A 24097-nucleotide genomic window follows, 5' to 3' on the forward strand; every position below is an offset into this window, starting at 1 on the left:
AGGTTTGTGGATGGCAGGGATGTTCAGTCATGTGGATGCTCCTCAGACTTCATGACTGTCTTCATTTCCAGTTTACTCTTGCTCTTCTGAGTCACTAAGTGCCATTTCTTCTGGACTGGGATCAAGATTTATTCAGTGACGTGGGAGCAAGACTATGCGGGAAGTCCACAGAAGCAGAAAGGAGGGGGAGGAAATTCAGGAAAAGAAATAGGAAGTGAAAGGCAGGAGGCCCATTATGGAAATACTTAGGGACTGAATTCTCCCTGACACTGGCAAATCCCTGAACATCTTGCCTTCAGTTCCCTCACGTGCAAAACAAGGGATGTGTGCACTCATGACGCTGAGTTCTCCTCAACTCCTGGGACTTTATGACCAACTACATGTGAATAACTCAGCTCACTCCTGGGACTTATAGAACTCATTAAGTGTGCCCTCTTCCTCCCTCTTTCTTCTCTCTCATCTCTCACTACTTCCAATGAAAGAAAAAATGCAAAGAAATAACATTTCTATTGTTTGCTTTTTGTCATGTTTCAAGCTGGCATCTTTTTCTGAGTTATTTCTAGATTATGATCTTGTTCATTATAGACAATGTTTTACTCTCTTAACACACTAAGCCATTCCTTATCTTTTCCCTTGGAGTTTAAGAACCATTCCTAACTGGGTGAAAATAGTTTCACAAAATAACTTTATACCTGAAGCTTATTTATGCTGGTGACTCACTGTCATGACACTGCCAGGCACCCACAGTACCTCATCAAACAGCATCATTGCTGGTCTTTGTTCTGCTCAAGACTTCCTGCCCTGCTTAGGTCTGGGCTTGTAGTTCCAAATGTCAAAGCCTAATTACAAAAGAATCATGTCTGCAATCATGTGTGCCAGTGGGGAATCTTGAGTTAAAAAAAAAAAAAAAACCTCATCTGATTGACTTTCTGATGAGCAAATGTATTTTGCTATGAGCAACTTAACTCACATATCACCAAAGGAATGCCTTGGTTGGCCTTAGAGAGTTTGATTGTTTTTTAATGCCGTGCTTAGAATAAACTATAGATGTGCTGCTACTGCAAAGAGAAGAGTCATAATTTGATCAACTTATATCCCCCACTTTTTAAACAGGAAACTGTTAAGGACAACTCACTTCTTTTTATGCCAAATGTTTTGAAAGTCTATCTGGAAAATGGGCAGACCAAATCATTTCGCTTTGACTGCAGCACTTCCATTAAGGTAAGATGACCTGGTAAACTCTGTGCCTAGACTCTTTCAGGTACAACATGCAGGACACTGTGAGCCATTTGTAGCTGTATCTTCTTTCAGAACTATCCCTTTATTTCTGCAATTTTGTTGATTGCCTCCATATAATGTAGTCTGTGAATACTTCAAACCAAACCAAAACCAAAAGCTTAAACTAAGAAGGTTCTGCTCTTTTATTTCTCTTGGTGTTGCAAAACAATATAATATACTGTCAGTGAAGAAACACTAGAGCTAGTCATTTTAATGCAACTACAGATTAATTAAAATAGTGTGACTATCACCAAGGCGGCTTGGCACCCTGCCCAAGGCCAGCATGATTTCTCAGCAATATCAGCTGCTCAGAAGATTAAGATGTTAGCTATTAATTGAATATCTGCTACTTTGGTGTCCAGCAAAAAACAAGGGGTAAAATAATGTAAAAGTAACATTTACTTTTAATTTCTGTAACCAATTTCATGGTAATGATGCATAAAGAGGGAGAAATGAGGCCTACTTCTTAGAAGAAGGGCTAGAAAGGAAGACTCACAAAGCAATCCTATTCTTTCAGAGCCACAGGTGAGTTTTAGATAATAGGTATTATAGCAAAGCATACGGTTTTTTTTCCCCACATGCTTTCTTCCTGGAGAAGAAAAGTACAGAGCCTCTTCCTTTTATTGGACAAAAGTGTATTCAGAAATTGATTGCGCCCTAATGCTTCATCAGCCTAAAATAGGCTTTCTTCACATGGTACAGTAAAAAAGATTTTATGAAGGTAAAAGAGTACCTTGTGATGATCTGTACAATAATCTATCAAGAGAATATCAACCCTCTGTTAAAAAATGTCTGTCAATATCCGACCTCTAATTCTTGTTGATTTTTTTAATTAATCAGCATAGACCTCACACGTAGAAGCATTTCTGCAAAGACCCACTCACTGTGTATTCTTATTGTCATTATACCAGCAAGCAGCTTGTTTTGAATTGCTCTAAGTATGTAGTAGCTTAATAGGTCATGCAGTGGAAAATATTAGATTGATGTTGGAGCATTAAATCATCCTTAAATCATTCCAGATGAAATATTAACTTCCTTCATACAAGACTTCTAATTTTAAATGGTGATGTCTGGAAAGGACTTCTTCCCTTTTTCCTCATTCATTATCAATTTGTGGTGAGATATTAATGTAATTATTGATCAACTAACCCAAGAGTAGGCAAACTTTTTCTGGAAAGGGCTAGATAGTAAATATGTTAGGCTTTGTGGGCCATTTGATCTCTGTTTCAACTACTGAACTCTGTCATTGTATCAGAAAAGTAGCCATGAACAGGTGGGTTTGGTTAGTCCTTAAGACAATGCTTGGTTTTGATAATTCACTCAAAGGACTCACAGAACTCAGTAATTTGTTATACTCACAATTACAGTATATTATAGCAAAAGAATACAGAACAGGATTAGCAATGGGAAAGGTTCATAGTCAGGGCACAGGAGAGATAGAGTGGAAAGGCTCCAGATGTCCTCTTCCAGTGGATTTGTAGAGATAATGCTTAATTCTCCCAGAAATGATGCGTGACAGTATGCATGAAGTACTGCCAACCACAGACGTTCACCCAAGCCTTGGCATCCAGAGTTTTTATTGGGGGTTTGCCACATAGACACAGCTAACCACCTGCATGGTTGACCTTAGTATTCAGTCTCTCCAGAGTTAGAGCTGATATTATATGGCCCAATGTTCTCACTATAAATCAACTGTTAGCATAGACTATCTGGTATGGCCCAAGACCACTCAGTAAACAAAAACACTTCTATCAGACAGGACAGTCCGAGGGCTTACAGGTTACTTTCTAAGAGTGGGAGCAAAAGAGCAAATTTTTCTTTAGGCAAGGCAAGGTTAATCTGTTACTTCACAGTCAATATGTGAACAAATGGGCATGGCCAGATGTAACCCACGGGTCATAGTTGGCAGACCTCTGAAATAACCCACAGAGCTACATTATTACAGCTCTCTCTGACACCATGGCCTTGTTTTGTGTTGCCAACTGGTCAACTCCCTGCCACTGGACTCCCTACCCCACCTGAAGACCTAGGTAAAGACTTGAATGCATTTCTTAACAGAAATAAATCTAAATTTAAGAAAGCCCGTTGTTCATTCCCTCCAGCCTCTTTATTACGGAACATATGTAAGACTAAGTTTGATTTCCCTGAGGATTGCAGATGACAATGAGAAGACAGGAAGAAATGCAAAGAGTTCACATCAAATTCAAGTTATCTTATCTTATACCTAACAGCCTCATTATTACAATAGACACTGGCTGGTAGGTGTAAAGTAGAAATAGTATAGTTATGAAAGGAATATGACATTGTGTAACAAAAATTGCCAAAATTCTTGCTGCAGAATTACAATAGGGAAAAACTATTGCTATTGATTTTCCAGTGTCCTCCCTGGTGGTTCAGGAAAATGCTTTATAAAGTATGTGTTGTCACACAAAGGCTGGTTTTGTTTTCTCTTTCCTGGGCTTTAAGAGAAAATTATAAAGCAGGGAAATCTTTTTTTTTTTTTTTTTTTTTGAAATTCAACATAGTCAAGGTATTTCTCTTGAATGATTTTTTTCAGGAGTGGGTGGATATGGGGATCTTTGATTTAACGGGGCCTGAAGAAATTGAAAAAGGACCACAGAGAAGGATCAAAACATCAGAAAAGTCAGTAAAAGAAACTCTAAGTTTTCACTCTAAGGTTTCTTGATCTTGGCACTGTTGAGATATTAGGCCAAATCATTCTTTACTGTGGGGCTGTCTCTGCATTGCAAGATGTTGAGCAACATTTCTGGCCTCTACACACACCACGGCAGTAGTATTCCCACTATTGTGACAACCAAAAATGTCTCCAGAAATTTCCAAATGTTGCAGTGGGGCAAAACTTCCCTATAGAATTTTGAGCATCTGAGTATAAATTATCTTTGAGGGATCATTTACCAGTTTTCAAGTACATGAAAAAAGTATAGGTTGAAGAAATTAGTTTTACATTGTAGTAAATGTGTGTGTTTGTATGTGGAACACCTTTCTGATCATAAATGCTTAATCCTATAAAAGATTGCTGACAAAGCTTGCTCATTCCACCTTCCCCAGAGATGTAAAATAAATATATGTATATTACTATGGTGCCCTCACTCTGTGCCAAACAATGTTATAATAAATGCTTTGTATGTGTGAACTCATTTAATCCTTATATCCGTTCTGAGATAAGCATTATTATTATCCTCAGTTTACACACAGGGAAACTAAGATACTTAGCGACTAAATAACTTCCCCAAAGCTGCACAGCTAGTAAGTAGTAGAGCCTGGATTAGAAGCCCAGCTGTTTTCTTAGCCTGCATTCCTTACAACCACTACACTGCTCTTCCAGAAGGGAAGCCAGGGTCAGCAAGCAGATATTTCAGTCTTCACAGTCTCTGTTGCAACTACTCCACTCTGCTGATGCAGCACACAAGAGCAGCCATAGATTTTAGATAAACAAATGGGTATGACCATGTCCCAATAAAACTTTATTTACAAAAGCTGATGGTGAGCTAGTTTTGGCATGCAGGCCATGTTTTCCAACACTTGGAGCAGACCACTTTCAGAACTGGTTTAATTGCTACCCCATTTAGAAGAAAGGAGAATTGAACTGGCTATACTGCACAATCTATTGACAACCTTTCTATATCAAGAGCTTACATGATATTAAGCTCCTCCTCCAGCTATTTACCTTGTTAAGTCTCTGTTTTGAACTCCATAAAGATTTTGAATGATAGAGGAGGCCAGGAAAAGGGCAAGAGAAGGAAGACTTCATTTCTGTATCTTTTTGGAGCATTAAATTTCAGAATCAACCAAAGGTATAAAATTTCAAGATTGGCAGCCTACATGTGTAACACTTTTCAGTCATGGTAGACTCCACAAGATGGCGGCCTTGATTTTGGTCTCATCATGTTCATGTTTCCTCTGTAAGGATGTCATCTTAACCCTTCAAGAGAAGCTCTCCATCAAAGGCATTGAACACTTCTCTCTCATGCTGGAGCAGAGGACAGAAGGGGCTGGAACGAAGCTGCTCTTGCTTCATGAACAGGAGACTCTAACTCAGGTCTGTGAAATCTCACCCTCAAGTGATGAGGCTGCTGGTTAGAGCAGAGGTTGCCCAGTCCAAGATTTCTCCCCCACTCTAATCCTGTAAATGTATTAATTGTATCCCTGGGTATCCTCTGTAAAGGAAGTGCTGGCATTCTTAATGCATTTTACACCTCAAGGTCATGTTTCCCTTTCTGCCCATCTTTTGCAGACTGTCAGTTAGTCTCCCAACTAGATTTGTCATTCAAAGTCTCACCAGCAGCACATTGAGAATACAACTCTGTAAAATTATATTTTATGTGATTACAGTGACCTGTTCACCTGTTTTGGTCAACAATCTCTTGAAACCATTAAAAAGAAATGGTTTCTGGGATTATTTAAATTAATCCAAAATCATATTTAATTGTTTGAAATTCTGAGTGCACACTTAAGACTATTTTTGGAAGCCTGAAATCTCTGCCCCAGTCCTGCCCGCTATAAATATATGATCTACCAATGTGTCCCAGTTCCTGATTACCAAGATGCCACCCCCATCTGTTCCCTGGGGAGAAAAGCAGGCTGCTTGGCTGCTGAATTCAGCGCAGCACCCTGACTTTTCTTGTGACAGAAGCAAAGTCTTTGTTAAATGTATAAAAGATTTCAACAAATTCCTCTTCCATAGGAGAGATCAATGATAACAGAACTTTATGGAGAGGTGTAGGAGAGGACACCAGGAGGAGAAGCATCAGATGCTGCCAGCTGGATGGAGTGGCAAAAACTGTTGTCACACTAAAGTGCTTTTTGGTTGTTGTGTATAAAAGCTGGTGTCCCACACATTGAGTCCTGCAAATATCCCTGATTCTCTTGATTCAGTCCAACTTTTTGTAATAGATTAGTTCAAAAGTTGCCATCTGTGTTGATTTATATTCCTCTACCTAAACTTGGCCTATTATTTCCATCAAGTTTTTTTTGTTTGTTTGTTTTGTTTTGTTTTTTTGAGACAGAATCTCACTCTGCTGCCCAGGGTGGAGTGCAGTGGTGCACTCATAGCTTATTGCAGGCTTGAACTCCTGGGCTCAAACAATCCTCCCACCTTAGCCTCCCAAAGTGCTGGGATTACAGGAATGAGCCCCCATACCTGGCCTCTATCGAGTCTAAATCTACCTATAGATATTTTAAATCACTTATAATGGTTATTATTTAACCTGTGCCAAACACTCTTGGAAATAAAGGACTTATTTTATGCTTCATTACAGGGGCACAACCCCTGATATACAGAATCTGTCATGTGAAAGGTCAGTGTCTGGATCTGAGTTCCCCTGGAAGCAGAACTTAAGGATTTGAATGCATGTCGTTTGTTTGGGAAGAGATATCTGGAAATACCCACAGAGGAATGGGGAAGAGAGATGAGAAATATTGAGAGGCCAGTAAAGAATGTATTATCAAACCAGTTTCCACTGTGGGTAACTGGAGCTCAGTCCTACTGGAGAGCATTGAAAGACAGTGTAGGACACACCTCAGAGGTATCCCACTGAGAGGCGAGGGAACTGGGATGTGTGCCTACCGACATGCTGTCTGTTATTGATAGTGGGCTGCTCTCTTGTTATTCGGGTTTGCCTTGTGCTGTCGAATGGTCACAGGTGTTTGCCGTAAATACCCTTCAGCTTATAGCAATAAATGCCAAGGGGATATGGGCAGACATCTAGTTACTATGAGTCTAATGAAACCCCCCACAACGTTCTGAACTTTCTGGTCATACTTTCTCTCTAAACTTTTATCTACTACATAGCCTTTATAGGAAAGCTTCATGCTGATTTAGTTGGACAAAGATTCTCTAAAAGTCTCTTCTGATGCTAGGTAAACAAAACTTCTTGCTCCAAATACTACATTTCTTTTAAAATGTTGGAAGGAAACAAACTCCTAATAATCATTCTTTCTTTATTTTTCATTATAGAATCAGAACTAAAAGTGAAGTGCTAAAAATCAAGTACTATCTCTAGAAAACGGATTTAAATATCCTGAAACAAACCAGCTATATGCCTTTGAAATCAATGCATATGGAAAATTGATTGCTAAAATATTTATATAAAAGTAGAGAGTAAGAAATTATATTTTTTCCGATAACAAAATCATTTTAAAACATTTAATTTCTATGAAAACCTCCCAATGGAATTTTTAAGCAACTCTGCCTGAATTTCTGGTGGTTTGATACTAAACTTCTGCTAGAAAATATTATTTATATACTACTTAAAGTTTCCAAGAAATTGTTTGTTTATTTTAGAAAGTGTTATGGACTGCCATTTCTAATGACTTGAAGCAACCTTTTTTCATTACATTAATTCATTTCCCAAAACTAGTGTAACATTTTGATACTAAAAGTAAACTCAAGATAAGATGGCTTGGGCTGGGCGCGGTGGCTCAAGCCTGTAATCCCAGCACTTTGGGAGGCCAAGGCGGGCGGATCACGAGGTCAGGAGATCGAGACCATCCTGGCTAACACGGTGAAACCCCGTCTCTACTAAAAATACAAAAAGAAATTAGCCGGGCGTGGTGGCGGGCGCCTGTAGTCCCAGCTACTCCGGAGGCTGAGGCAGGAGAATGGCGTGAACCCGGGAGGCGGAGCTTGCAGTGAGCCGAGATCGCGCCACTGCACTCTAATCTGGGCGACAGAGCTAGACTCCGTCTCAAAAAAAAAAAAAAAAAAAAAAAAAAAAAAAAAAAAAGATGGCTTATGGAAAATTCAAGAAAAAAAAGTTGAACCAGTAATTAAAGGAGTCAGAGATATGGTGATTCCTGACTTTCTAACACACCAGAACAAACTTTCTGGCAAAATAGCCCATGAAGTCACTGTGAAACACTACAGCAAGGCTGATCAGCACTAGTGGCCTCTTAGGGTCCCCAATTTCTTTATTCCTTGTTTGCTTTACCATCAGCCAGTGCTGAGTAGCCGATAGTCCTCGAGTATCATGAATCCATTCAGCTTTGCAGGCCTGCGCACAGCCAGAAAGCTGGTGTGACTACTCAGGAGGCCAAATATGTACAAGTAGGGTGTCTTTTTCCATTGGAATTCTTCTGTTCAACAAAGTTAGCGAACTGTAAATACATACACATGCATGCATACACACACCACGGGACTCAATAAAGCTATTTTATTTTAAATTTTTTAGTTGCAGCTCACCAACATTTTTATATTGCCAGATTTGTCCCCTGCATAAGAGTATTACACACGACTGTGTTGGTTCATGCTGCATGGTTTTCATTTTGTTTTGTTGACTCCTTGAAGGGAAATCGATAAGCTCTTGCCTTCTTTCTTAAAGTCCAATGTCTTTCATTCATTCAAGTGTTTATTAAACACCTATTATTATTTATTAATTGATTTCCTTTTGCTGCAAAAGGAATTAAGAAATGAACTTCTAGTATGTGACACATACGCTCTATAAAAGGAAAACAAACTGAAACGAGCCATGGTCCTTAACCCTGAAGAAACTGTGGTATATTTTAAGCTCCTTTGAGCAAGTGGAACAATATCATCATGATATCAGAAGTTTGGAGTAGTTTGGAAACTTGTAGAATCTGATGTACTGCATGGGCCAAAACCTCTGTCTTCCTACTTTCCAATGTGATGTCATCCAAGGTTGACACTATCATGTTTTCATTGCAAGAGTCAGTCTGGAGTCTAATTTAGAAAAACAAAACACAGCAATGTTATGCAATAATAAACCATACTGGACAATCTCTCTGCTGTCCCTTTGGATCCCCTTTTTGTACTCCCCAACATAGATCTGGGGTGCTATCACTAACAGCCAGCATCTGCAGATCTTCTTTCAAGGACTGCCCTCAGACTACCGGAGACCATCATGTCCAAACCTGGAAACTCACATCCCCTGGGACAGCTCTAAATGAATGACTCATCAATGCTCCTTTGGCTGAGGTCTCAGCAGCTCTGTGGTATAGCTACCACTCCAGAGTCTCCTGCAGGATCAGGCTATAGCTACTCTCTGCTGGGGTTCCCTGAGGAGGCACCCTTGCTTGGCTTCCTCTTCTTTCCTGACCTGCTTTCCCCACTCCCTTACTAGCCTCTCCTGGGAGCACTTTCTTAATAAGTCCTTTGCACACAACCCCTCATCTCGGGGTCTGCTTCTGGGGAACCCAACCTAAGTGGCAAGGTTATGTGTAGTTTTCAGGGAATGAGTATCTATAAATACTAAAAGAATATCCGCTGATTCTTTCCTTAGTGTCCAAAAAAAGTTGACTGCTTCAGTGTCCCTCAGCCATTTCTCAGTCAGCACTGAAGGGTTCTTGTGTGATTTTTCTACTCTTCCAGGTGACACAGAGGCCCAGCTCCCATAAGATGAGATGTCTTTTCCGAATTAGCTTCGTCCCAAAAGATCCAATTGACCTTTTAAGGAGAGATCCAGTTGCTTTCGAGTATCTCTATGTTCAGGTATGTTAAAATTTTGGCATGTTTTATATCAATGTTGTGACATAAACTAACTTTGGGACTTTGCCCAGAATTCTTTAACTTGAAACGTTTCTTTTTTGTCCCCCACCTCAAGCTCAGTGAATCGGACAATAATTGTATGATGCTCTTTTTATTTTTACGTTCGATTTTGAAATAATGTCATACTTCCAAAAAAGTTGCAAGAGTAGTCATCTATACCCTTCACCCAGATTCACCAGTTGTTAACATTTTACCACATTTACTTTCTCTTTAGTATATGCACATGTTCTCTCTCCCCACACAAATCCACATACAAATGTATATAATTTTTTTCTAAACTATATGAAGGTCAATTACCAAAATAATTCTGGTTTACTCCTAAATGCTTCAGTGTGTGTTTTCTAATAACAAAGACATTTTGTTATACAATTATTATACAAGTAACAAAACCAGGAAAGTAAACATTGATACATTTCCATTATCTCACCTATAGTTTATATCCATATTACGCCTATTATCCTCAAAATGTCTTTTATATATACATTTTTTTCTAGAACAAGATGCACTGCAGGATCCCATTTTGCATTTAGTTGTCATGTCTCTTTAGTCTCCTTAAATCTGGAACATTCCTCAGCCCTTTTTTGCCTTTCACGACCTTGATAGTTTTGAGGAGTACTAGTCAGCTATTTTATAGAAATCTCTCAATTTGGGTTTCTCTGATGTTTTCTTATGATTAGACTGATGTCATACATTTTGGGAAGAACAACATGATTGACTTTGTGTCCTCAGTGTAACACATCAAGAGGCACATGATGTCAGTTTATCTCTTTAATGGCAAAATGAACTTCGACTCTTGGTTAAGGTGATATTCTCTGAATTCACCCAAAAGCTACTACTATTCCTTTCATAATTAAAAAGTAATTTGTGGAGAGTCACTTTGTAGCTCTTTTTATTTATTTATTTATTCATTTTGAGATGGAATCTTGCTCTTGTCACCCAGGCTGGAGTGCAATGGTACGATCTTGGCTCACTGCAACCTCTGCCTCCCAGGTTCAAGTGATTCTCCTGCCTCAGCCTCCCAAGTAGTTGGGATTATAGGCGCCTGCCACCACGCCCAGCTAATTTTTGTATTTTTAGTAGAGACGGGGTTTTGTCATGTTGGCCAGGCTGGTCTCAAACTCCTGACTTCATGATCCGCTCACCTTGGCCTCCCAAAGTGCTGGGATTACAGGCGTAAGCCACCGTGCCTGGCCTGTAACTCTTATTATCTTCTTCATCAAACTTTCACCCACTAGTTTTAGTACTAATTGATGATTTTTTTTTTTTTTTTTTTTTTTTTTTTTGAGACAGAGTATCGCTCTTGTTGCCCAGGCTGGAGTGCAATGGCACGATCTTGGCTCACTGCAACCTCTGTCTTCTGGATTCAAGAGATTCTACTGCCTTAGCCTCCCGAGTAGCTGGGATTACAAGCATGCGTCACTACACCAGGCTAATTTTGTATTTTTAGTAGATACGGGGTTTCCCCATGCTGGTCGGGTTGGTCTCGAACTCCCAACCTCAGGTGATCTGTCCACCATGGTCTCCCAAAGTGCTAGGATTACAGGCGTGAGCCACCACGCCTGGCCCTAATTGATTATTCTTATCTGAATCCATTATTATTGTAGTTGAAAATCATGATTTTTCTAATTTCATTATTGCTTCTGCACTTATTAATTGGTGTGAGAGTTTTCCCTTCTCCTTTATTTACTTACTTATTCATTCATTTGATGCTTAGATTTTTCTGAAAATTGTGATATTCGTTTTACTGAACTGTTAATTTCAAGGTGGTAAAACCTGAAGAGAACAGTCTTTTCCAGACTAATATCTGATTCTGGGCTATAATTCCCCAAAAATGAAAGTTTCCAGGAATGAGTATCTGGTGTAGTTTGTCCCAAAGGGAATTTATCCAAGTTGATATTTATGAGGTGTTCCTATATTTTACTATAACTGCTTCCTATTACTCTCACTTAAATTTCCAATATAATCACATTAAACCAACTTACCTAATCCTTAGACAGCTTAGACATCTAGCAGTAGAACTAACTACTTGAAGAGGTTGCAAACCTAAACATAACCTCCCCCTCCTGACTGCCAGAAAGAGAAAAAACAAAAGCGAAGCAAAAAAAAGAAGAAGAAGAAGACATTCTGTCTTTGAGAATATCTGTATAAGGCAAAGACTGCTGGAGCCATATATAAAATATATAAAGCAAAAAAGTAAGAAAAATATAATAAAAAGAAATATTTGTTAACTCTAGGTAGTTAATAACACTGCTTTTTGCTTTACTATTTTTAATACTTTCTTGTATATTTCAAAACATTTGTAATCTTCAAAATATGGGTAGAAAAAAACGTGGGTGGAAGATGGAAGAGAGACTAGACAAGGTAGGTACCAGAGGTTAAGAATGGTGACATAAATTAAAGTGGCAATAAGCCCTGAAGATCATAGGTTAAGTCAGACAGGAAAGACACAGAACATACAAGAATGTTCTAGCAGATGGGGGCACTCAGGTTGAGGCCAGTCAAACCTTCCCCACCTCAGTGGCCTTTGGAAGACTGTGGTATTACAGCTCAGTGGGACGATTAATGTTCATGAAGATAATCCTACATCATTGGGAAAAGTCAAGTCCTGTTCAGTGAAACCTGTTGACCAAGTAAAGAAATGTGTAGTGTGCTTTAAAATGTTTACCACCCCGAACAACAAAACTGCCACGTTTTGGGTTTTTTAAATGTTAAGCTTTGATCACCTGGACCCCTCACTTGTCAACAATATCTCCTTGTCTCCAGCAGACATGACCGCATGAAACAGAGCCTGATTCTCAGCTGATCTGTTACTGTGTCTTCCCCATGTCCCTGCTGAGAACCAACCCAGGGCTTTGCCACTGCAGCTCAGATCATGTGCTACATTGTTAGTTGCAAATAAATAGTTACAGGTGCTGGTCAGTAGTTGCTGTAGACAGTGAGTGCATTCAGTGGTTGTTCTCTATAATTACATACTCACCCCATTCACAAGAGGGTGCTTTAAAACTATTTTACTCTGCTTCCATTTAAACATCACAAGTCCATTGCATTTATAAAAAAAACAATATGGTTGCATTTGTCTTGGGGAGAGGACACCTCTTAAGTAGACAAGGAGTACAGCCAAACCCAGTTCTGTTTAAGGTGTGTTTGCACAAATCTAATGCAGTTTAGGGAGATCCTTCTCATTCAACAGACACATGTTTTTTATACATGTGAGACTGTCCTCAGAACAGGAAAATGTGTCTGGAAATCTTGCCCAGGAACTAAAAGAAAAAGACTGAGGATGTTTCTGCTTTCTTGCCTTGAGTATAGAATAGGCAGTGAATTAACCACCTCTTCAAGGTGTAGCCAGAGGGGGGAGAAATGGAAAAACAGGTATCGTAGACAATAAAGACCAAAATAAAGCAACTGTCATATATCCTCCGCTGAAACAGGAAATGAGAATGTCTTTGCCTCAGACCTTCTTCTTTGAAATGCCTTGTATCACAGAATGCGTGCTACTGTAAGTCTAAAATAACATCTAATATAAGTCAACAGATCTGCAAATGGTGTCTGGGTGCCCATGTTGATTTCAAGATACTAAAAAGATGCAATAAAACAAGCCTAGAGAACAAAAGAGTAAGCAGGAGCAACATGTATCACTTTACAAAAATAAAATCAATTTAACTTAGTGGGCTCCTAATGAGGACAGCAGCCATTGACTAGATGAATCATGACGATGAAAACAGAAGTTGCAATACTAGTACCTATTAATCTCCTACTTCTTAATGGTCCATGACATATTTTACAGATTTTAGCATATATATTAACAATAAATGCTAATAGTCCAGATTGTTCAAATTTATCATTACAATGGGCTATACTGACATTTACCTGTCCACTATCTGTTAAGAAAAAGACGGTTATGTCAATTAGCAAATGAGTAAGACCTAAGAGGCTCCAAAATGTTTTCAAATACTATAGTATTATTGGTTTCCTTTTTAAGATCTAACATGTTAGTTATAAATGAACATTTTGGAAGCCTCAAGTGGAACCTTTTGGGATCTCTATTTAGCAAAACAGATACTACCCATTTGCTTGTATAACTGTATTTTAAGTAATATAGTTGAGAGTAATAAAAGCAAGATTAGTACAATATAATATATATTTTATATATATATATATATATATATTCCAAATTTCACACTCATTCTCCAGAATCAGTCTGAACTAATTATATAATATAATGAAGTGACTAATCACCTTGTCAAAAAATTCATCTAGAAGTCTAGTTAAATACAGGGTAAAGCAGTGATGAGAAATATGGTCCCAGCTATGACTCTTAGGAGAAGTAATAGTGATGGCTCATCTTTATCAAGTATCTTCCACTTCATGAAACATATTTACAGGTATCATGGAAACCTTGCAAGTTCATTGCTAACTTTCAAGTTAGTTGTTTTGAGATTTAACCCACTTTTCCAATAAGGAAACTGAGGCTCAAGAGAGACGAAATGCCATGTTCAAGGTCTTTTTATTAGAAGTTGACAGAACCTAGAATCAAACCTGGGGCTTTTGTCTCTAAATTATATGCCCAAATCCTCTTTCAATCCATCATGGCGTAGCAGTCATTGAAGAAAATGATTTCTCAAAAAATTGATTCCTCACTGTGCCAATGGTTTTCTCACCCCATCCTTTATGGGACTCTATAAAATGACCCTATCTGCGCTCTCAACCCCTTGGAGCCCATGTGGACAACCCTGAGCACTTGGAAATAACTGGTAAACCCAAGACTAGCAAAACAAAATGGCAGCCTGTAATTGCTCTCAGAGGCTGCCTTAAATCAGACCACCCTATCTCCTGTCTCTGGACAAACCCACTTCTGACAAGGGGTACTGTGCAATCCAAACAGGTTTAAGATTTTAAGGAGAAGCAAAGGTAGAAGGTCATATTAGGGATGAACAGGGGAGAGAATGTGACTTCACTCTTAGCAGTGAAGTGATGGGTTGAGAGACATGCACCCATGGCATGTGGATACAGAGCATGCACGCACAGCATAGCACCGGTGCAGCATGGGTGAGTGTGCACAGTGTAAATATTGTATGCAGAAGCCATCTGGGGGTACATGTTCCTATTTTAGTAAAATCAATATAGGAAGCACTTATAAACGTGCTTCTCTTGAAAAGGAGGCAAGTAAATCTTGATATTGTTTTTCATTTGAGGCCAAGGGCCCCCTGAAGTTTCACTAGAAAATCAAGTGGAAAAGACAAATGAATTAGAGAAAAGGGAGCCTTTAGAATGAAGTCCCAAAGATACAAGGGAAATTGTCCACTTTTATGCTAATGTTCCACAAAGTATGGACAGCTGTGTAGAAATAGGATTGGACAAAAAGGGCCTGAGCTAATGCTAATGGACTGAATGAAGAAACCTAGCAAGGCCTAGATTCTTCTTGGCCTCTGAGCAGCGTTCCTTCCTTCTGGGTGTGGGGCAGGACCCTTTCTGGAATGGGAGTCTTATGACCTACAATCAAACCATGTTGGTCAGATAATTTCTTTATGGCCAGTTTTTACACAGATAGGGCAGAGGGAAAATTAGAGTCATATTTTTAGGTTTTATGGCTGGCTTTGGGGAAAGGGAGTTCTAGTTTCTATGACCCACCTTGGAGAAGAGGGATTCTAGTTTCTATGGCTAGCCTCTAGGGAGAATAGAAATAAAAAACAGGAGGGCAGGAGAAGGTCAACGAAAAACTTTTGTTTCTGAGGCCTTCATTTTGGGGTATTGTTTTTTGAGCTCCAACAAAATCTTCTTGAGGCAAGCCAAAGAATAAAGAAAGAAGGAAATAAGAAAGGAGCTAAATACCATATTTTCTAGCCCAGGAATCCAGTTTCCCATAACAAAAGTAAGTGAACACAAGTGTAGAATATGCCTAAGCAATGCAGCACTTCCCAGCAGCACTTAGCTCACCGCCTTGTGTCTAAACAGTAAGTGAGGATACTACTCCAAAGCCAACCTCTGTTCCCAAGCGGCACTTTACACTTGATGACACACTCTCAGCCACTCTTCAGCTTGATCCCCACAACAAACACTATGAGATAGGTGGCCTTATTCTACAGATGAATAAACTAAGACTGAAAGAGGAGGAATGACTCCCAGAAAGCCAGGCACTTGAAAAAGCAGGGCAGTCGCCCCTGAAGTGAACGGAGGAGTTCAATAGCTCCCCTTATCCAGTGTACCAATGTGCTGTGATAAGGCACTTGATGTGTATCTCATCTAATCCTCCAGCCACTCCAGTGAGATAGTTAATATGAATCCCCTTTGCACAGATGAGTACATTGAGGCTGCAAGAGTTAAAGTGAATGGTCTAAAACCACCTACACAGGTAGCCATTGGGAAAGCCAGAATGCCAGAGCAGGTGGGTATCAGTCCCAAGCCACTGTGCTCAATCGCCTTGCTAATTCTGCCTCCCTGCGGCTGCTGTGGCTGATCACGAGGAGGAGAATGATGTTGGTGGTGACAGTAGTAAACATGTAAGAGGGCTTACACCCTACCAAGTACAGTTCTAAGAGCTTTAGGGGTTTTGTTTTTTTTTTTTTTTTTTTTTGACAAGGTCTTGCTCTTTCACCAAGGTTGGAATGCAGTGGTGTGATCAAGGCTCACTGCAGCCACAAACTCTCGGACTCAAGCGATCCTCCTGCTTCAGCCTCCCAAGTAGCTGGGACTACAGGCACACACCACCATGCCCAGCTAATTTTTGTACTTTTTGTAGAGACAGGATTTCACCATGTTGCCCAGGCTGGTCTTAAACTCCAGGGCTCACGTAATCCACCAGCCTGAGCCTCCTAAAGTGCTGGGATTCTAAGGACTTTCCGTGGTTCACTCATTTAATCGTCACCACAACCCAGTGAACAGGGAGCAGTATTATCCCCAATTTACAGAAGAGAAAACTGAGGCACAGACAATTAAGAAGGTGCCCAAGTTTGTGCCCCCAGTGAAGTGGAGAAACAAGTTTCAAGCCTAAGATTCCAATTCAGGCAGCCTAACTCCAGAAGCCACATTATGCTATCAATGCTTTATGCATTCAGCTGCGGCACCTGTGTTTGGAAATTTCATACCTAAATTCCTAATTGTTTTTACAAAAAGCTAAATATTTAAATAGCAGCTCGTCGATGAATGCTAAATGTTTTGTGTGGTCTCTGTGTTTGCGTGTGCAATTAAATACTGACTCGTTTCCAAGCAGCACGATGGAGATGTTTCCACATTTAGCCTCCCTGCCTGGGAAGTGAAGGTTGAAACACTCTGGGGAAATGTATGTCACCTGTTCTCTAAGTCCACGTGCTGCGGCCCATTCTTTGACAAACTGTGCCCCCTGCTGGTCTCTTCGCAGAGTTGTAACGATGTGGTTCAGGAGCGATTTGGGCCGGAGCTGAAATATGACATAGCCCTGCGGCTGGCCGCATTACAAATGTACATTGCAACCGTTACCACCAAGCAAACGCAGAAAATCTCCCTCAAATACATCGAGTAAGTGTTGACTCTCAGCGCCATTTCGGAGACAGACATGCCGCCTCCCTTAGCCCGGGTGTATTTTTGTTATTTGTCCAAAATTGATCTTGTTTGTGGCAAAGCATTTATTCGCCAGTGGCAAAATGTATGAATATCATGCTCATTTTTGGTAGAAGAGATCCATTTCTAATTCACCTTTGGAGCATTGTAGTTAAGACGAGGGACATATTTAAAACGAAGCATAAATTTTTGAATTCCTAAAGGGGCTTGATTCCAAGCCAAGCTTTGGTCTCAGCACTTTTCACACATTAACTTGTTTAATTCTCACAACATCCCTACGAGATTAGTAGGATTTTAGCTTCATTTTACAGATGAGCAAACCGGGCACAGAATAACTTGCCCAAGTCAAATGGCTATTAACGGGGGGGCAGGGGGGATACAGGATTCAAACCCAGGCAGTGGGACTCCCCATTGTCCTATAGATTGTGTGATGGGTTGAGGCACCTGTGTTTGGAAACACATGTAATGCTAAAGCTTTGGACCTCACCCACACCCTGCTTGCAATCTCACCTCCAAAAGATGTATAAACTAATTAAAATCCCACTTTCCAAAGAAGCTTCTCATGGGCTGCCTAGAAAGCCTTTCTAAATTCCACAATGCCAGGTTGACCCACCAGGGGGCAAAATGGCTTTTCTCAATAAATTCATGAGCCTGTGTTGGGAAGGATTAAATCTCTAACTTGCTGACTTTAACACCACTGTTCTGACAACTCTCAGTCACCTGTTGACATGTGGGGAAAAATCCTCATGTGCAATTTGAGAACCTCAGGCCTTCAGTTCACTCCTTCCAAATGCTTTCTCTCTCTCCCCACACATAAGCATGACTGTATCCTGAGAAAGACTCGGCTCACAAAGAGATCTTGTGCTCAGCTGGACACATTCACACCCTCCTCCACTCTCCTTTCTAAAGTTCTTGGGGACAAGTGAAACTGGCTGCCATTTGAAAAGGTGGCCTGCACAACCTGAGATGATTTTCAGACAATTAAAATGCATTTATTTTCCTACTTTCTGTACCCACATTTTACCAGGTTGAACATTGTACAGTCAAAAACGTCTCAGAGATATCCGGCTTGAATAAAAATCCTGAAAAGTCTATAATAATGTTCTCATTCATAAATTCCTTTGACCAACAAATATTCATTGAGCATTTTATATAGCACTCACATTAGGACAGTAGAAAATACTAATATGTATGAATTCTATTCCTGGCCATTGAGGAACTTGTGCTCTGATTGTAAAAACAAGATAAAAAGACAAGAAAAGTAATTATTTAAAACAATGATACAAGTAGGATTACAAGATAGCCCATAAGTAGTGCCAAACGATGGCTAAAGACAATAAGTACAAGTTGAGAAGGAAGAAAACATAATCATGAAATATACCATTCTTAACTAGTGAAGAATATGAATGGTCAAGTGGTGGAGGTAGGTTGTCTTCCTACCCTTCTTTGGAGAGGACCTGGAACAGGAGAAGTAACTGGAATCATCTTGAAGGTCTTCACATAATTTAGAAGACACTGGTTAGACACATAACCTAGGGTAGGATTTCTATTCCAGGATAGATTTCCTAGAATTCAAAATATGGGACCTTCTAAGAAAGGAGTTGTAGTCATTTCTGGGGAAATTGGCTCTTTGTAAAAATGTATTAACTCAGCCCCATTTGTTGTCATTTTGTTGTACATCCATACCCATGAATGATGCCAGCATCTCCAGATCAATACCGGGCACACTTAAGAGTCATGAATCACACCCAATTCCACACCACCAGCAAGAAATGTTGATGGAAGGAGTTAGACATGAACTGGCTAGGACAAAAGAATTGTGTGTGCCTAGAGAAATAGCCATGGAGGAGGGGAGGGACAGGGAAGAATGGTTTGGGGACATGAAGGACTTGCATCCATTCTTCTAAGAGAAGAGAGAAAGAATGTGAGCAGACAGGGAGACTGGAGAATAGAAATCAACAAAGGGATGGAGAGAAATTGGTGTTGGAAATACAAACTCGGATACGTGAGTGACTTTGAAGAGATTCAGAAGTTGGTTGGACAAAATGTCTCTTCACTTTACATTGGCTCCAAATGCCTCCTTAGCATTGTCTCTATAGAGTGAGGAATAGATTTCTTTTTAAATGCAAACATACGTATTAATGATCAAGTAGTGTGTGTCCTGAGTGCAAACTAAAAGTTACTTCCTTAATTGGGGACTTGTCTCCATTCTCTGCCTTACCAAGGGTTCATTTGTTCCAACAAACATCAGAGCACCATTTTGTCTTAGATAACTCATCATCACAAGAATGTGAAATTAAAGATATGCTCTTTATTGCAGAAAAGAATGGGGATTAGAGACTTTTCTTCCCTCTGCTGTGCTGCAAAGCATGAAAGAGAAGAACATAAAGAAAGCACTTTCACACCTTGTCAAAGCAAATCAAAACTTGGTACCACCGGGTAAAAAGGTATCACATTTGCATCTTAATAGAAAATTATAAAGAGAGAGGCTTGAATGCATTTTTTTAAATGTTTAAAATTAGCTCATGAATAAAATACTTAGTACCATATTTTCAGAAGCAGTAACACTGTGTAACTTTTTTCTAACTATTAACATATTTCTAACACTAATGAAAAATAAGTATTCATACAGAAACCTATTTATTTCTCACAAGTTATGGACTCCGTACTGTAGGGGGGAGGTGTGTGTTCATGTGCCCATCCAGGAAAAGTTTGCATAGCCTCTGAGAACTTGTGAATAGAAGATAGAATTGTGAAATAATTCTATGTTTCAATCATGCAATTGCTTACTGCTCAGACCAGCTTAAATGCACAACAGCCAGCAAGAGGCCCTGCAGGCCAGAGATCACATTCATTAAACCAGGGATCCTCAACTGTGGCATAATTGACATTTGAGAACAGATCATCCTTTGTTAGGGAGTTACGGGGAACATCCTGTGTATTGTGGGATATTTAGCAGCATCCCTGGTCTCTACCCACAAGATGCTGGTAGCACCCTCCCATGATCGTGACAAACAAAAATGTCTCCAGACATTGCCAAATGTGCTCCAGGGAACAAAATCACCCCTATTGACAAACATTGGATTCAAACCTACCTTTAGAGGGAAGATAAAATTATTGCTGTCATTCACCATCATTAGTGTTAAAATCTTTTTATGCTTTTGTTTTGTTTTCATTAAGTAAAAGAAACACAAAGGAAATTTTAAAATATACTGTTGGTCAGAAAAGAGAGGTATAGTTTATAGGTAATAAAAAGCAAAAGATTCCAGGAACCAGAAAGAGAAGGAGCCTTAAAATACTGGATCTATAAAATTGGACGCAGTCTTCTAACTGAAGAACACTTTCCAATTGATATTAGCTGGAGAAATTTGTGTAACTCTAATACAAATCACTGTTTACATGGAGAATTATTTTGTCTTAGTGTCTGATTTTTTTAAGTCGTTTTTACTGGGTAAGGCACATTTATTTCTATCCCCTCCACACCCCATGACGGTTTTTTTTTGTTTGTTTTGTTTGTTTGTTTGTTTTTTAAGTATAATCAGGTTCACCACACTATCAGCCACCTTTAACTCACTTCCCAATTTCATGGGAAGGGTGTCTTTGATCACAGTTGAGCATTCAGCTTACAGAGATGTAGCAAGACAATGCGGGTCAAGTTCTTAACTTCAGTTCTGATTTGCTGGAAGCTGATTTCTCTAATTGACTTGTGATTTTTCTTCCAAGCCTGGCCCACTCATAATAATTTGGATAACTGCTATAAGATCAATCAATCTATCCATTTATCCATCACTGTCCTTTAAAGGTTGTTTTTCTAGCCAAGAGTGAATAGTTTGCTTTCAAAACAATTTGCAAATGCTTTGCATTTTTTAAAGAAGTAGGATGGATGAATGGTGCTAAGTAACAATTATATAAAGAGCAGTTCCTTCAGGTATAGTTAACAAATAAGCTGGCAAGTCATCTGCAATTGAAAATAGAATTTTATGGTCATTGCCACTTAATGGTGATCTACACCTTGTTGGAAAATTTCAACCTTAATAAAAAATCCCTGGCACATTCAGTATGAAACATTGACCTTTTTTTTTTTTTTAAATCAAATACTCTTTTTAGTGATATGGGAACCTACATTTTTAAGTCTTTGTAAAGATAACTTTCATCTGGATAAAATTTCATTTATAAATCATTCGTGAAACTCAACAGATTTTCCAAGTTGAATTAATAAAACTGAGCCTTATATAGCAAGTTCAAACATGTCCACAATGATTGGATCTCAGAAAGTTCATTTCCCCCGAAAACTTGCAAGGACTGGAAGAAACTTGAGAGGGGAAGTGTAAAGGGCCTGTTTAGAAGGCTTTGCCTAGATTGCAGGTGCGTATTCAAAATGATTCCCACAAAGTCTACATTCAGGTGAGTCTCTTGTGCAATGGGAATATATGTAGACACCTCACCTTTGTCCCTAATTGCAAGTAGAAGGCTCCTCTCACTTCTTGAAATCTCCCAGTGAGCAGATGTTCAATGGAACATTTTATGGTCTTGTTCTCACTTGTTGAGTGCCCGGCCCAGCATATCTATACCCATGAGTGCCCCATACATTGACCCTCTAATGAATAAGATGTGAATCTTGATTTTATGTTCCAGTCCTTCATCAGGAAACCAAATATGTAGCAATTCTATTCCTAATGAAGAGTCTTTGTCACATCTCAACTTTTCAGCAGTAAAATCATCCTTCTATCTTAGCCTTGTTTTCTGCTAGTCTCCAGCTGAAATGGAGTCATACCCAATAGAGTTAACACCTGAGGTTTCTTTTCTCTCCTCAGCTCTCTGCACTACAAGCCAAGGTCCATTATCTCAAGTTCCTCAGTGACCTGCGATTGTATGGGGGCCGTGTGTTCAAGGCAACATTAGTGGTAATTTGTTTCTTTTTGTTTTGTTTTGTTTTGTTTTTGCTTTCTCTTGGAAGCCACAGCAGCTCATTCCACCTCTGATGACAAAAGCAAATCAGCTGTGAATCTTCTCCAGCCTTCATTTCTAACCAACTTCACAACAGTCTGAAAATATCAGAAGAACTGTTAAACTAGATAACACCACTGCAGAATGCCCTAGAAAAAGAAATGTGAAGAACCAAGATAATCAAAGGATTCTAACAATGGCCGTCTTTTAAATCACTGAGCCAGAAGTTGCTTTCACAGTGAAAAAAGGAAAACCAAAAAGAAAAAACAAACCTCATTTCTAAAAGCATCTTATGATTATGAACATACTGTGCTTTAACATTTACTTTCTAATTACTCATAATTTATCAGAGCCTCAAATCAGTCATGTATCTGGTTCTTCTAATTGGATGATTTAGTACAGTATGACCCAGAAACACTTTCTAAAGAAAATGTAATCTTATAAAAATAGGATCGTTGGTTCAAGTTGGCATGGCATTTCAGAGGTTCAGTATTTTTATGTTGTCAACTTCTCTTTCTCAGCAGGCGGAAAAGCGCTCGGAAGTGACTCTCCTGGTTGGGCCCCGGTATGGCATAAGCCATGTCATCAACACCAAAACCAACCTGGTGGCTCTTTTAGCCGACTTTAGCCACGTCAACAGGATTGAAATGTTTTCCGAGGAGGAGAGCTTGGTGCGGGTGGAACTCCACGTGCTAGATGTGAAGGCAAGTGTTTCAGATGTTGATACACATGACCTTGCTGTAAACAGCTAATTTCTGATAAAACTGCAGATGTTTACAAGGCAGGCAAAAGTCAATGTGTGCAGAGCATCACAGATGCAATGTGGTGCAGAAAATAATCCACCCAACTCAGGCCTGAGGGCTCCAGTCCTCACTAAATTGCTGTGTGATTGGGAACAGGTCGCTATACTTCTCTGGGCTCAATTTTTTTATTCCTACATGAGAAAGCAAGCTACATAATTTCTAGGTCCCTTCTGACTTTAGAAAATGTGATTTCTAGTTATAGAGTAGGGGAAACTTTTCTGAACTAACTTTCTAGAATATATGACTCAAATCAAGAGGGAGATTTTCCCCAACTTTCTTTAGAATTCTCACTCCCTTTGCTTAGGTTGGGTCCATATGTGTGTATTCATTTGGAAAAGCTTGATATTTTAGTTCATCTGTCTTCTCATATGGTAACAACTGGTACTGACTGAACATCTGGCTCCTATGAATGTCATAGCCATTCCATTTAAAACAAAAATCTGGCCAGGCACAGTGGTTCATGCTTGTAATCCCAGCACTTTGGGAGGCCAAGGCGGGCGGATCACAAGGTCAAGAGTTCGAGACCAGGCTGACCAACATGGTGAAACCCAACCCCATCTCTACTAAAAATACAAAATTAGTCGGGCGTGGTGGCACGCACTTGTAATCCCAGCTACTCAGGAGGCTGAGGCAGGAGAATCACTTGAACCCAGAGATGGAGGTTCCAGTGAGCCGAGATTGTGCCATTGCACTCCAACCTGGGTAACAGAGTGAGACTCCATCTCAAAAAAAAAAGAAAAAAAAAAAATCTGAGATGGTCCACAAAGGGCAAAACTCTACTCCCAAAAGAGAATAGGAAATAGTCCAGGTTCCTGGTCTCCACCTTCTTTTTCCAGTAGAGATGAGTTATTGGATTTTGGCAATGGCAATATTTCTACTGTTTCTATGAAGAAAAGGCACTGGAACAAAGGGAGATAGTGACTCCACAAAGGAGACAACACCAGCCTGGAAGGTGCTCTGAGAATAGCCATGGAGGACCCAGCCCTACCTGCATCCCCACTAGGGTGCT

At 39.6% G+C, this 24097-nt stretch overlaps 1 protein-coding gene across 9 annotated transcripts in view; it reads left to right on the top strand.

Annotated features, from left to right (window-relative positions):
- FRMPD4 (FERM and PDZ domain containing 4) overlaps positions 1–24097 on the top strand; it is an 863942-nt gene that overhangs the window by 824139 nt on the left and 15706 nt on the right. For all 9 annotated transcript variants that reach the window (XM_050777254.1, XM_050777257.1, XM_050777250.1 and 6 more), the window contains 7 exons: positions 1114–1221; positions 5207–5338; positions 9626–9745; positions 17160–17296; positions 19659–19785; positions 22153–22242; positions 22807–22989. In XM_050777254.1, the coding sequence (XP_050633211.1) occupies positions 1114–1221; positions 5207–5338; positions 9626–9745; positions 17160–17296; positions 19659–19785; positions 22153–22242; positions 22807–22989 (897 nt within the window). The remainder of the gene's footprint in view (positions 1–1113; positions 1222–5206; positions 5339–9625; positions 9746–17159; positions 17297–19658; positions 19786–22152; positions 22243–22806; positions 22990–24097) is intronic.

This window comes from Macaca thibetana, chromosome X, assembly GCF_024542745.1.
Source record: "Macaca thibetana thibetana isolate TM-01 chromosome X, ASM2454274v1, whole genome shotgun sequence".
NCBI lineage: Eukaryota > Metazoa > Chordata > Mammalia > Primates > Cercopithecidae > Macaca > Macaca thibetana.